This window comes from Enhydra lutris, unplaced genomic scaffold (genome assembly GCF_002288905.1).
Source record: "Enhydra lutris kenyoni isolate GAN:26980312 unplaced genomic scaffold, ASM228890v2 scaffoldscaffold33, whole genome shotgun sequence".
Classification (NCBI taxonomy): domain Eukaryota; kingdom Metazoa; phylum Chordata; class Mammalia; order Carnivora; family Mustelidae; genus Enhydra; species Enhydra lutris.
In genome coordinates, this window is record NW_019154117.1 from 15,585,273 (window position 1) to 15,600,486 (window position 15,214).

Genomic DNA, 15,214 nt, shown 5'->3' on the forward strand with positions numbered 1-15,214 from the left:
TTGTCAGAGAGAGAGAGAGAGAGAGAGCACAAGCAGGGGAAGCAGCAGGCAGAGGGAGAAGCAGGCTCCCTGCTGAGCAAGGAGCCCAATACGGGACTCGATCCCAGGACTCTGGGATCATAACCTGAGCAGAAGGCAGACATTCAATGAACTGAGCCACCCAGGCATCCCAAGACTTTCATATTAAAAAAAATTAAAATTAAAATTAAAAAATTAAAAAAAAAATTCCTACTGTTTTGAGAATGGTAATTTGGAATTTGGAATTAGAGCAATCCAATCTTGATGAAATCATGGCCAGGGAGGGTAGGCAGAGAAAAGGTTGTGGTAGGCACTTTGGGTTGCTCATCTGTTCCCTCCTCCTTCCTTGCTAAAAGAGGCTTGATTTTGTTCCCGTGGCAACATCCCCAGACAATGAATCATAATCAGTTCAAATCTGTCATGACAGCCTCCGTCTCGCCTCCCTTGCAGTGAGAAGTGGCCATGTGAGCCAATCCTGGCTCCAGAGACATCTGAAGGAGTCTGCTGGGGACACTGTTGGGGGATGTTGGAAGACATGGGGCTATGTGTACCCCCATCCCCCCCATCTTTCTGCTTTGATAGCTGACAATATGTTGGGAACTTTCAATGCCTTCCTGTGACCTCCTAGTGATAGGGCTGCAAGCCAAGGATGGAAAAGCTTGCCTTTTCTCTGAATTTTTGAGTTGCTGCAAAAGCAGAGGTGCCGGATAAAATACAGGACACCCAATTAAATTTGAGTTTCAGAGAAACAATAGTCTTACATATGTAGTATTTGGGACTTACTTATACTGCAGTTATTTATAAATAACTATAGTTTATCTGAAATTCAAATTTAACTGTGTGTCCTCTACTTGTGTTTTGGGGGGGTTCCCCCCCTAAACCTGACAACTCTATGTGCAAACTCTGGACTGCCTGCCTTGAACTATCTTCTTATGTAAAAAAAAAAATAAATCCCGATGAGTTTAAGCTACTACTACTCAAATAACATATTGGTTGCCTGTGAATTCATTCTTGGTATAATAGGAATTTACTTTTGTACCCAGTACTTCTTTGGGTGCTTCTCATGTGCTAGACACTGTGCTGGCTCACGGAGATGTGTCTGTGACTCAGTTACAGAGGCAAGACCCGCCTTTATGGAGCTTCTGTGTACCTGGAAAGACTGTTGATAAATGAGCGATTCTGGAAGTGGTAATGTAATTCCAGGCGTGATGAGTGCTTTGAAGGACAAGGAGGGGGCTTTGCCAGCATCTACAGAGGGAAGTTCTCCTTGAAGCAGGACATCAGGGCACTCTGAAGAAGGGTGGAGGGGGGCAGGCTGATTGGAGGGGAGGGTTGTGGAAGTTTGCTCTGAGCCCCAGGAACAGCATGTGTGCCCACCACAAGGCAGGAAGGGTTCTGGAAAGTTTGAGGAGTGGAGGTCACGGTACTGAACAGCAATGGGTTGAATGATGAGCAACGAGAATACAGAGGCACAGAGAAGCTAGTTCAGGCAGTGACTTGGAGGCCATATTAAGGATTTTGAACTTGATCTTCACTCAACGCTACACCCATACTAAGTACTGTTGATATCCCCATCTTACCAAGAGGAAATAGAGACTTTCCATAGTTCGCAATCAAGACTTTCCATAATTTGATCAGAGTCATACAGCTGTTAGGGGGAAGAAGTGCCACTTGGGTTCAGGGTTTTTTTTTGTTGTTGTTGTTGTTTGCTTGTTGTTTAGTGTGTATGATCAAAACACCCTCCTTAATTACCACTGAGTACAAGCTAGTTAGAAATACAGAAATAACGAGAGCTGATCAAGTGAGTCTGTAAAGATCAATTAACGTTAATGTAACAATATATGTCTATTTGTAAAGACTGAGAGGATTGGGAGCAATCTCTTAAAAAATAAGAGGTTGATCAGTACAGTAGATATTTAAATTCCAGAATTGAAAGAGGCCCCCCCCCATTATACAATTCAGATCTTCTGTCTATTCCTTTCAGTGAAAGGTACTACATATTTAAGTAACCATAACTGGTTTCTGCGACTTTAGACCATGGGTTTGACAGAAACAAAATAAAACAAACAAACAAAAAAACCCCACTCCCTATTATAACAAAGTATCAAAACAAGTGACACAATGATCCAATGGTTTTACATACAATTAAGAAACAGTAACAAAACACACACAAGAAAGACACTCTAGGTAAATTGTTGATCTATTCAATGTGACTGCTACTCCCACTAAAGCCTTTATTTGTAGGAAATAGGCATTGATATTAGACGGTAAAGAATATTTAAAATGAATTTAAAAATAGAAAAATATCAGTGTGCATTGAATCTAAGGTAAATGCTTTGTGATACTTGATAGGTGTGTGTGTACACACACACACACACACACACACACACACACACACAGCCACATTCAAGCACAAGAGATTACATAAATACTGGATTGTGATGGATCTTATTTTGTACTCTGGGTCCCATTCAGAAAAGTTTGACAATCATTGGTCCGGAAGAACTGACTCATTGTGAGCTATGCTATCTCTTCGTATTTCTTGAAGTAAGAACAACTCATGAAGGTAAATTCCTGTCTGGTGGTGTGTGGATAACCATTTACTGTTCCACATGTCGGAGAAACCACGTGTGATAACACAAACAAACGAACCAGCAGCTGTTATCAGACCAAAGCACTTATTGAATCTTGGTTAAGGTTCTCAGATATACTCCTTTGAGTTTCCTAATTCATCCCAGGAAGGATTCCGCGTACTCCGTCTTTATGTTGTTACCTGCAAGTCTTGGAAACAAACACAAGTAGAAAGAAATTAATAGAGAATTCCAATTCTCATGGTATTAAATCTTCACATTATCAACAGTGAATCTTAATCTACTGTTAAGATGACAGGGATTCTGGAGCCAGAAATGCTGCTTTTCCATCAAGAACTAAATAAAGGCTGAAAGAACTCATTCTTTGAATCCTTAGACTAAATTTAGGTCTATCTTAAGGTATCAGATATCTAACATCGTTTGCAACTGGTGTAATACTTGCTGGCTTTAAGGAATGAAATAGTTTGAAAATGAGAAGACTATCACAAAGCGTGGCTGGTTGTAGTAGAATTATTGTTTTATTTTATTTTATTTATTTTTTATTTATTTTATTTTTTTTTAAGATTTTATTTATTTATTTGACAGACAGAGATCACAAGTAGGCAGAGAGGCAGGTAGAGAGAGAGAGAGGGAAGCAGGCTCCCTGCTGAGCAGAGAGCCTGATGCGGGACTTGATCCCAGGACCTTGAGATCATGACCCGAGCCGAAGGCAGCAGCTTAACCCACTGAGCCACCCAGGCGCCCTATTTTATTTATTTTTTTAAAGATTTTATTTATTTATTTGACAGACAGAGATCACAAAGTAGGCAGAGAGGCAGGCAGAGAGAGAGAGGAGGAAGCAGGCTCCCCACTGAGCAGAGAGCCCGATACGGGGCTCGATCCCAGGACCCTGAGATCATGACCTGAGCCGAAGGCAGCGGCTTAACCCATTGAGCCACCCAGGTGCCCTAGAATTATTATTTTAGAGCATTTTCCTTGATCTGGGGAAAGAGCATGGGTACCTTTACTCTTTTTTCCTTAAACCAAGGAAGCCTAGTTGGACATTTGGTGACTTTGGTTTGAAACTCAACGATAAACCTATTGAATTCGTATCATAGAGTTAGTGTTGGAGAAACAAAGTTTTTTAGTGTAGTATTTAATTTCTGAAGTATATACATATAGATATGATTATACTCTTTGATCATGACTTCTGAAAATTTTTTTTTTAATTTTATTTATTTGACAGAGATCACAAGTAGGCAGAGAGGCAGGCAGAGAGAGAGGAGGAAGCAGGCTCCCTGCTGAGCAGAGAGCATATGTGGGGCTCAATCCCAGGACCCTGAGATCATGACCTGAGCCGAAGGCAGAGGCTTTAACCCACTGAGCCACCCAGACACCCCACTTCTGAAAATTTTTAATATAATTTCAGGAGAAGAAAACAAGTGATATGTGTAAATATTTTTATAGCATGTTACTTGCCAATGTGAAAAACTTGTAAAGGTACTAAACACTCAGCAGCTGTGAAATGGGTCATTAATCCTATGATAATTCTGGCTATTATATCAGATAATTATACTATTACTTTTAATTGGACATTATATTTTAAATACAAGGTAGAAAAATGCTGAAAGAAAAATAAACACCTTTTATTAAGTTCTATTTTGCAATTTCTTATTCCTTTGATTTGAAAGGAGACATGTGACCTCTTTCTTCTGCACTGAGATGTCAATGCCAAGTCTTGTAACTCATTCTTAATGAGCAAAACAGAACTCGGCCTTGACTCCTTTAATTGGAAGAGCTGTTTAGTTTTACTCAGTTTCATTATATAATAAGCTCTATAAAGCTCCTTTAAGTATTAAATACTAGTGTAAAAACATTGCAAAAAAGAAATGTGTATGGCGATTAACCATGCAATCACGTAAGAGGCTGATGTGAACAGCAAAAATGCTGATTGTGTACTCGCTAAGATGTTAACATTGCTGATTGGGGGGAATTCAAGTGATTATTTTCTTTTTAATATTAAAAGTTTTTCATAATGAATATGCTTTTCTAATGAGATGGTAATAGACATTTTTCCCCCTTTTCCTCTCTACATGTGGGAGCCAATCTCCCATCAAGACTTGCCAGCTTCTATCTTGCATACGTGGCTGAGTCAGACTCCCTTGAAAATGTAACCAGCATGCCAGAAAGCAAGCTATCACCATGAAAATAAACATTCTCCAAAGGGGTCTAAAAGTTCTGGTAGCTAGACGGCCTTGTCCTTGTGAGGAAGAGGCCATGATTAAATCTTGCCCCAAACACTGAATTTAAGTAAGGATTAAATTTAACATATAACTTTATGTTCTTACTCTCTTGGGTCATTTGCTTCATTAATCATTAAATTCGATCTCTGTTTCCCTCCCATTATTGTGACTTGATCACAGTTACGATTTTATGTGCTTAGAATGGGAAGTTGGTGCAGCAGGTTTAGGAGAGGTTCTGAGGAGCCCACAGAGTGGTCCGTGGAAACCTAGGAAAGGCCTCCCTGCTTGCTCAGCCCCCGAATGTGGGTTAAACCAGGCCATGCTGAGGAGCCCTCCAGGCAGCTCTGCCAAGGCACCGAGGTTGTGAGAACTGGGAAAGGTGGTGGGTTACTATAAATAACACTGTAACTTATTTACGCAACTGGAAAAAAAAAAGCTGATATAGATCTTAAGAGGTAAGAAAAGCAGATCTGCTTTGGATTTTATGTCTCTTCTAATATTTGTTATGATTTTTTTTCCTACTTAACTTTATCTGATATCTAGAACCTAAGCAAGAGAGACTGAAAAGGCCCAGGTGAACACTTCTCAGCAGCCTCTAGGACGTGAGCAGGGAGAGGGCTGCCGCCCGCACACGGACATGTACTCCCTCATGGGGTTTCAGTGTCTGTCAAAACAGACCTGCTGTTCTCGGGTCTTGGAACAGATGGGAAAGACCGGCATTTGATCTGGAACGAGCTGCAGTCTGAGCTACTTGGTGAAGGCTCCTTTCATCTTTATCAGTAGATGGGCCGCAAGGCCAAACTCCAGAGTATGACTTAGCCACTTAAAAATGGACTTCAGTGCTGGCCATTATCAAGGGATGGAAAGGCATGGGTGTCCAGCAGCTGAAACACCCTGAAGTATCTCATCAGGGTCAGAAAGGGAGCCAGCCACTCTCAGCAAAGTGGCTCTGGCTCGGAGGCTGGACTCCTTTCTTCACTCTACACTCTATAGCCCTTCACGTCGGCACCCCAAGCTTCCCTGGGTTTCACCAAAGAAACAGACGATAAGGGTGGGGTGGGGGGACAGGCGTATCAGCCAAGGACTCTAAGCTCCACTTACAAGAAACTTTAAAATGGTCCTGAAATTTCTCCAAATGGGAATGGCTACATGAAGGGCTGATGCTGGAATCAGGAGTGTGTAGGGTCAGTGCACGGGTTGGGCTCCGTCCCCTTGTAACATAGGAATTTACTGAGAACAAGGGAAATCTAATTCTTTTTTTTTTTTTTAAGATTTTATTTATTTATTTGACACACAGAGAGATCACAAGTAGGCACAGAGGCAGGCAGAGAGAGAGAGAGGGGGAAGCAGGCTCCCTGCTGAGCCAAGAGCCCAATGCGGCCTCGATCACCCAGGTCCGAGATCACGACTTGAGCCGAAGGCAAAGGCTTAACCCACTGAGCCACCCAGGTGCCCCAGGAAATCTAATTCTTATTAAGAAATGATTACATCTGGCCTAGGGGAGTTGCTTCTTGGGACTCACACTATCTCCTCTTCAACGAGCGAATGACTACATTTTGCACATGTCAACTGTGAAAACCCTTTTAGTTGCAATAGTTCGAAGACAACAGCAGCTGGGGGGTGGGGTGGGCGTCTGGGTGGCTCAGTCCTTAAAGTGTCTGTCTGCCTTTGGCTCAGGTCATGATCCCAGGATCGTGGGATGGAGCTTCACCTTGGGCTCCCTGCTCGGTAGTAAGCCTGCTTTTCCCCCTCCCACTCCCCCTGCTTGTATTCCCTCTCTCACTGTCCAATAAATAAATAAACTCTTAAAAAAAAACACACAACAAAACAGCAGCTGGGTCTATAGTTTTGCTCTCCCAGCATGCTTTTCCAACCTCCTCCTGGTTTCTACCTCCTGCTGTTTTCCTTCTGGGGAATTTCTCCTGCTAAACAGGAGGCCTTAGGAGAGGCGTTCAAGGACAAGATGAGTCGTGATCCAGTCCTAGCCAATCAGAGTATCCCATCTCCCTGGCCGAAGTGATTAGGTTAGCACAAGCCCTGCGACCCAAGCAGGACCAATCAAAATCTCCCGTTGGGTTAAAATGCAGAACGGCTTTTTACAAAAGTGTTTAAAATAAAGAATCTTAAACAAATGCTAAAGTAGTGAAAATTATATACAAGCTCCTCGGAACCCAACACTCAGCCCTGACATCTATCAACTCCTGGGAAAGCTAGAGAAAGGATGAACTGTCTTTCACTACTGGGGATGCTGCGTCTGGGAGGCCGGTGCTGCCTATAGCCATCGTATCTGTCGGTGGAGAGAGTCTGCCTCCAGAAGAAACCCAAAGAGCAAAGTGGAATTGTGGCAGAGCCTTGAAGGCTACATTGAGCTGCTCAGTGCGGCTGAGCCTGAAGCCGCAGCTACCCTGTACTTTCTTCCCATTCAAGCCAGATGGAGGAGGGGTTCCGGTACTTGAAAAATGGGTCATCTAAGATGAAAACCTTAAAGAAACACTCCATAAATATATATATTTTTAACATCCTGTGTTTATTTTTGAGGTATCTGGGAAAAATAAGTTCATGGGAAATCTTCAAGAGAACTAAAGCAGAAGGGGAGCTCTAGACATATTAAAAGGGGATCATTAGCCTTTTCACTCTGCTCAAAGGATAATGACAGTCCCACTGAAATGACAGCTATCTACTAGAAAATGTAAACTATATAACATAAACATCATTAAGGGCTGTAACATTGGGTGGGCATTTTCACCCTTAAAAAAAAAACAACAACAAAAAACAAAACCTCATAAACAAAATAATCAAGGCCTCAAACCCATTCGGAGTCTCTGATTTGAAATTGTCTTCAAAGCAATGAGGGAAAGGATACAACCGCTCCTACAGGAGCATTCTGGGAAGCCGCTCTTTGGTGTGCAATGAACGCTTCTTCCTGGCTGTTCCTTCACCGTCCACAACACTTACACTTTTGCTTTGCTAGTTCTTGTTTTAGCTCTTCATACACTTGTGAAAAGAGGTCCTCTTCTGATTTGGTTCCATCTAGGTAAACTGAGAAGGAGAAAGGAGAGCAGTTCAAATGCCAGGGGGCCTCTTAGCCATGGATTCTTACTCTGCCATCTGACATCCCTTAAGAATACTAACAGGTTCAGGTTCAGGGGCGCCTGGGTGGTTCAGTCGGTTAACCGTCTGACTCTAGATTTCATTCAGCTCAGGTCATGACTGCAAGGTACTGAGACTGAGCCCCTCGTCGGGTTCTGTGCTGGACATGGAGCCTGCTTAAGACTCTCCCTCTCCCTCTTGCTCTGCTACTACCCCCTCAAAAAAAGAGAACATTCACAGGTTTAAATAAAGAATACAGGACCTTAGACACTTAAAAAGAAATTAATAGCCATTAAAGACAGAAATAGATTAGAGTCAGGAATAATAGGTAAAGAAAAATTGGTTTAATAAGGGGAAATGCACGTTAACAGGTGTGAAAATTATTTTTTGAAAAAGAAAGAGTTAAATGGCATTGGGTATGTGGTCCTTTAGCAGCCCTGAGGAATCAATCATTCCAGGGGCTGGTTCTCCAACTGCCTTATGCATCAGGATCCTCGTGGAGCTTTTTTGGGGGGTGCAAAAGGTGATTTTATTAAAGCACGGGGAAAGGACCTGTGGGTAGAAAGAACCATGCAGGGGTCTGGGCTCTGCCATGTTCTTCAGGCCCAGGAGATATGCATTTTTACCCAAACTGGCACAGGTAATTTTGGAGAAAAAGTGGAAGTTATATAGGTTAAAGGAAAAAAAGAGCACTTTATTTTTTTAAAATTTATTTATTTGACAGAGATCACAAGCAGGCAGAGAGGCAGGAAGAGAGAGAGAAGGAAGCAGGCTCCCTGCCGAGCAGAGAGCCCTGATGCAGGGCTCGATCCCAGGACCCTGGGATTATGACCTAAGCCGAAGGCAGAGGCTTTAACCCACTGAGCCACCCAGGCGCCCTGAAAAGAACACTTTAATCAGAAAACTGGTGGTAAGAGATCAGTTTGCTTGTTCAGCAAGGGATGCACAGTTTGGAGGGGCTAGAATGTGGGAGCCAGGGACACTAGAGAGATGAGATTTTAGAGCAAGGCTGTCTAGGCCTTAGTCTTTAGGGGCCTTGAAGTCTGACTGTTTGGATTTTATCCCAAAAAGTTGAAGACTCTTTGTAGGTATTTAAGCAAAGTGGGAGTGTGGTTAGATCTGCATTTTTTTTTTTTTTTGGATTTTATTTATTTATTTGACAGAGAGATCACAAGGGGGGGGGGGGGGGGGGGGGGGGGGGCGGAAAGCAGAGAGCCTGATGCGGGGCTTGATCCCAGGACCCTGAGACTATGACCTGAGCTGAAGGAAGAGGCTTTAACCCACTGAGCCACCCAGGCGCCCAGCATTTTTTTTTTTTTTTTAAGGTTTCATTTTAAGCAATCTCCCCACCAAACACGAGTCTTGAACTCATAACCCTGAGATCAAGACTTGCATGTTCCACTGACTGAGCCAGTCTGGCACCTCCAGATTGGTAACTTAGATGGAGAGGGAGAGAGGGGTACCCTCCAAATCTCTTCTCTCATTCTGTTCTATTAAGCACCTGCCCATCCACGCTCACATAGCTAGGGGAATCTCACTAACACAATAATTTGTTATTTACCATGTCCCTGTTTAAAACCTCTCTGTGGGGACGCCTGGGTGGCTCAGTTGGTTAAGCAGCTGCCTTCGGCTCAGGTCATGATCCCAACGTCCTGGGATCGAGTCCCACATCGGGCTCCTTGCTCATCAGGGAGCCTGCTTCTCCCTCTGCCTCTGCCTGCCATTCTGTCTGCCTGTGCTTGCTCTCTCTCCCTCTCTCTCTCTCTGACAAATAAATAAATAAAATCTTAAAAAAAAAAAAAATAAAAAATAAAACCTCTCTGTGGAGGGCTTCCCATTTCTCCTACGATAATGACCGAAGTCCTTAACTGGCTTATGGCCTTGTAGAGTTTAGATCTTCCTTATGTCTCCAGCATCACTCCTTCCTCTTGGTTCTCTACCAAAAATACACCAACCTTCTTTCAGATGCTATTCATTCCTTACCTATCCCTGGCCTTTTTGTGCACTGTTCGGGGTGATTTGCTGTCCACCCAACCTACCTCCCTCTGTCCAGTTAAACCCCTCAGAGTGTGGTTTAAGTGACTTCCTCAAGGAAGCCTTCCCTGATTGCTGGGCCTCCTGTAGTCCCCCTGGAACTTGGTGTCACAGCACTTAGCATAGCTAGAAAGGACATGCTCATGCAGCTAGTGTCCCTAATGCCTGTTTCCCTGAGAGAATGTTGGCTCATAAGAGTAGTGGCTGGGTTTGTCTTATTTTCCTCAATATCACCAGGGCAGTGCCTTGTACACAGAAGGCATTCAGTTAATATCTGTTTCACGAAGGACCCTCTAGAAGCTGACAGGCTTTGACAAGAGCCTTAGAGAGAGAAACAGAAACCAGGACAGTCCATTGTGGAAGGGCCCGGAGTATTCTGGTTTAAAGTGTTCCTTTATAATGTAATCCATGAGAAAAACGCCTCCTAAAAATCCTTTCTCCTGTGGACTTTGAGCAATGACAAGCGAAGGCCTTCTGCGGAGGAAGAAAAGGTACTTACTAATCTCCCACATGATGTTCTCTATTTCTTGTCTGTGCTTCAGATACATGGGCCACACGTGGCCATCAAAGTACCCTGGGACGTCTGGGGGCTCGTAGACCCTTGTACTATCAAAACACAGAGGAAACTTTATGTGGACAGAAATGTACATTGATAAAAGTAAAATAATAATGGTCAGGATAATGGGAAAAATCACTGAGACTTAACTCTAAACAGAATTAAGGGTATACATTTTAGATTCAACACTAGTTACAAAGACAACAAAATGGATTTAATTTTCTGACCCAAACGAATTACTTTTATAATTCACTATCATTCATGATTATCTCCCCTGCCTTCAGTAGAGAATTAAGAGACAAATGTCAGTATAAATAATGACAGAGAACTTGCTATGTTGGGTTAAGCTTTCAATTAATTGGTGTTCTTTGTGTCTGCAGCAGAGTTATGGCTCATGAATGGAAAATCATAATCAACATATTTTTTTACTTAAAAATTTTTCATTTTTAATTGAAGTATGGTGGACACACAACGTCACTTTAGTTTTGATGGTACAGCATAGAGATTCAACTTCTCTATATGTTAGGCTATGCTCACCGTGAGTGTAGCCACTACCCTCTGTCACCACACTGTGTTGTTACAAATACTACTGGCCCTACACCCTATGCTGTGATTTGCACCCCTGTGTGAACTGTCTTCTGAATTAGGATCCACAAAGCTGATTTCAACACTCACCTCCTCCTCCTCTTACACTCTTCATAAGGAATTGTCAGAAAGTAGCTTCTGTTCCACAGAGCGTCAAGGGGCCTAAAATCACAGCATCTTTAGTTCACAAGGTTCCCCCCCCCATTTATTCTGAGTCAGTATTAGGTTGAGGACACTTACTTATAATTAAAGAGAAGGAAGCCTTCAATGATTAATATGGGAATTTCCTCGGTGCTTCTGGAGTCTGTTGATACCGGTGAGTGTCTTGGGCTTTCCATCCAGCGGGAAATGGCGGACATCATTTCTTCCATGTTAAGCGCTTCAAGCACTTCAAACAAACATACAAGAATATGAAGTCAATATAACAAAAGGTTTATGATGTGGCTTTCTATGATGAGTATATCCAGGGCTCTAAAAATATATAGAATAACGCTATTTTACTTACCCTTCAAAATATGGAATAAATATTTTAGACAAATTGGTATGTTTGAAACATTTCTAATATGGAACATTTCAAATCTATATATAAAAGTAGAGAGCAGGGTACAATGAATTCCCATGTTCGCACTACCAGCTTCGACAATCATAAACTCATGGCCAATATTGCTTTACTTAAGATGTCTGTTCCCTCCTGACTATATAAAAGTTCAATATTTTTGGATGACAAAGTATCTATAAATTAGTTAGAAAGATAAGTGACACACTGGGGAAAATATCCACAATGTATTTCACAAAGAGCTAAAAAAAATTTCTCTTAAAAAAAAAAAAAAAGATTTATTTATTTGAGAGAGAGAACCAGAGAGCACAAGCAAGAGGGGTAGAGGGGAAGAGAGAAAGAATCTGAAGCCGACTCAGCACTGAGCATGGAGCCCGACATGGGCTCCATCCCAAGACTGCAAGATCGTCGCCTGAGCCAAAACCAAGAGTCAGGCGCTTAACCAACTGAGCCACTCAGGCACCCCAAGAGCTAATATCTTTAATATATAAACGGCTCTTACAAGTAAATAAGAGAAAAATCATTAAAATTTTATAAAGGACACAAATATGTCCTTTTTAAACTCTAAAATGTACATACTTTTTGAGCTTGCAATTACAGTTCTAGAAAATTATTCCAAAATACCGATTCTCAAAGTGTAGGACCTAGACCAGCAGCGTTACTATCACCTGGGAATTTACCAGAATTACAATTTCTGGGTGCCTGGGTGGCTTAGTTGTTAAGTGTCTGCCCTTCGGCTCAGGACCTGATCCCAGGGTCCTGCATTCAAGCCCCGCATTGGACTCCTTGCTCAGCGGGAAGCCTGCTTCTCCTTCTCCCACTCTCTGTTTGTGTTCCCACTCTTGCTATTCTCTGTCAAATAAATGAATAGAATCTTAAAAAAAAAAAGAATTATAATTTCTGAGCCTTACTCCAGAACTACTGTATTGAGCCATCTGGACTTAAAGTCTTTTTAGTGGAAAGTTTATAAATTATGAATTAACTTACTCAGTAGACATAGGACTATTAGGATTTTCTCTTTGATCTGGTGTTAGTTTTGGTAAGTTGGTGTTCTTCTAGGAAATTGTCAATTTCATTAAAGTTTTCTAATTTAGTTGCACTGATTGTTCATAATATACTCTTTCAATGTCTGTTGGATCTGTAGTGGTATTACCTTTTTTGTTCTTGATATCTGTAACTTGTGCCTGCTCTTTTTTTTCTTGGTCAGTCTTGTTTAATCTGTTTGGGGATCAGTCAGATTCTTGAATTTGTAAGTTTATGTCTTATGCCAAGTTTGCAATGTTTTACACACATTTACTTTTTTTTATTTTTATTTTTTAAGATTTTATTTGTCAGAGAGACAGAGAGATAGAGCACAAGCAGAGGGAGCAGTAGGCAGAGGGAGAAGCAGGCTTCCAACTGAGCAAGGAGGCTGATGTGGGACTCCATCCCTGAGCCCTGGGATCGTGACCCAAGCTGAAGGCAGATGCTTAATGGACTGAGCCACCCAGGTGTCCCCATTTACTTTTCTCCTTTCTGAGGGTCCAATGATATAAATGTAACAGCTTTTGTTATTGTCCCATATTTCTCTTAACTTTTTTTCAGTCTTTCTGTTGTTCAGATAGAGTAATTTCTATTGTTCTGTCCTCAAATTTCACAGATTCTTTCCTCTATCACATTTATCCCGCCGTTAAGTCCCTCTGGTGAGTTTTAAAATTTCGGTAACTGTATGTTGTCAATTTAAAAATTTCTATTTGGTTCTTTTTACATCTTCTATTTCTTTACTGAGGTTTTCTAACTTTTTACTAGATTCAACAATATTCACCATCACTCATGGAAGCCTTTTTATGAATGCTGCTTTTATAATCCTTGTCAGATAATTCCAACATCTCTGTTGTCACAGAGTTGGTGTCTGTTGATTGTCTTTCCTCACTTAAGTTGAGAGTTGCCTGGTTCTTCGTATGACAAGTGACTTTCAGTCTCGTCCTAGATAGTTGAGGTATCATGTTATGAGGCTCTGGATCTCATTTAATCTTCTTTTTTATAGGCAGTTACCCTGCTTAGCTGTAGTACGCATGTCCACGAGGGCGTGGACGGTCACCCCCCTGCTGAGCCCCACCAACATGGAGGGGGAGGTTGTCACGGGAGGAGGAAGAGACAGGTGGAATGTTGGTGTGGCTTCACTTGGTGGGGACTGCCAGCAGCTGATGCTCTCTGGGTGAGGAGAGTGGAGAGTCAACTAGTACCACCTCATACTGCCTCATTCTGCCGCTGCTGCTAGACGGGTGTGGAAATTCAGTTCGCCATCTGGCTCTACTGATAGGATCACTGTGGGGTTCCCTGCCTGGCTGGTGCCACGTGGGTCCAGAAGTCTTGCTCCCCACCTGGCCCTGCTGACGCCATGAAAGGAGGATGGTTTTCCTTTTTGTGTTTGGCTACAGTAAGTTGGATATTATCAAGATGATTTTCTGTTTGGTGTGCCACTCTCTTCCTGATCCTTTGACTCCAGGGAACAGTCTTCTCGGGGATTTTTTTGTCTGTACATTGATGATATCATGTTCCACACCCCTTCAGCACTCCTTCCTGGATATATGACAGGTGAGAAGAAAACCTAGAGCATCACAGCCACATCATTCCTCAAGTCCCAAAGGCCTAGCCAGTCTGTTTTCTTTTCATCTTTGTGTCTCCCTTTGTTTGCTGTGCTCCATCCAAGGTTTTCAATTATAAGAGGGAGCAAGAGTAAGGAATGGGGCCAATCCATCTTAGTTGGAACCAGAACTACCATTAATTCTAATATGTTTTCATTACCGTTTAGTTAAAAGTATCTTCTAATTTTCACCGTGATTCATTCTCTAACCCACAGGATATACAGAAGTGCTTTGCTTCAGAAGAAACGTGATGACATCTGGAATTTACCTCAAAAAATATAGAAGGAGAGAGTGGCTAAGGGCATAAATGAAATGTAAATAGGTCAAGAGCACATCATTTTAAAAGCTGGATGAGAAATTCATGAGAGCTCATTACACTTTTCTGCCTACTTTTGTGTATGTTTAAATTTTTCCAGAAAAAAGGGGCACCTGGGTGGCTCAGTGGGTTAAGCCTCTGCCTTCACTCAGGTCATGATCCCAAGAGTCCTGGGATCGAGTCCCACATCAGGCTCTCTGCTCAGCAGGGGGCCTGCTTCCCCCTCCCCCTCTGCTTGCTTCTCTCCATACTTGTGATCTTTCTCTGTCAAATAAATAAAAATAAAATCTTTAAAAAAAAAATAAAAAAATAATAAAAAATAAATAAATAAAATTTTCCAGGAAAAAAAGGGTACTGATTAATCTCCAAACAGGAATTTTCTACTTACTCTTTGGTTACTGATTTTTTTTTTTTTAAAGATTTATTTATTTATTTATTTGACAGAGAGAGAGAGAGATCACAAGTAGACAGAGAGGCAGGCAGAGAGAGAGAGAGAGAGAGAGGGAAGCAGGCTCCCCGCTGAGCAGAGAGCCCGATGCGGGACTCGATCCCAGGACCCTGAGATCACGACCTGAGCCGAAGGCAGCGGCTTAACCCACTGAGCCACCCAGGCGCCCCT

The 15,214-nt window shown here is 42.2% G+C and overlaps 1 protein-coding gene across 2 annotated transcripts in view; it reads right to left on the reverse strand.

Annotated features, from left to right (window-relative positions):
• Positions 1–2,427: 2,427 nt before the first annotated feature.
• The window catches only part of LOC111153607 (nicotinamide riboside kinase 1), a 23,962-nt gene continuing 11,175 nt past the window's right edge, over positions 2,428–15,214 (reverse strand). Inside the window, exons 4-8 of one of the 2 annotated variants that reach the window (XM_022512731.1) lie at positions 11,337–11,484; positions 11,187–11,258; positions 10,455–10,561; positions 7,787–7,870; positions 2,428–2,799 (exon numbers count right to left, since the gene is read on the reverse strand). In XM_022512731.1, the coding sequence (XP_022368439.1) occupies positions 2,780–2,799; positions 7,787–7,870; positions 10,455–10,561; positions 11,187–11,258; positions 11,337–11,484 (431 nt within the window). In that variant the 3' untranslated portion in view covers positions 2,428–2,779. Of the gene's footprint in view, positions 2,800–7,346; positions 7,871–10,454; positions 10,562–11,186; positions 11,259–11,336; positions 11,485–15,214 lie in introns of those variants that run through there. The other variant, XM_022512732.1, reaches the window with a different exon arrangement.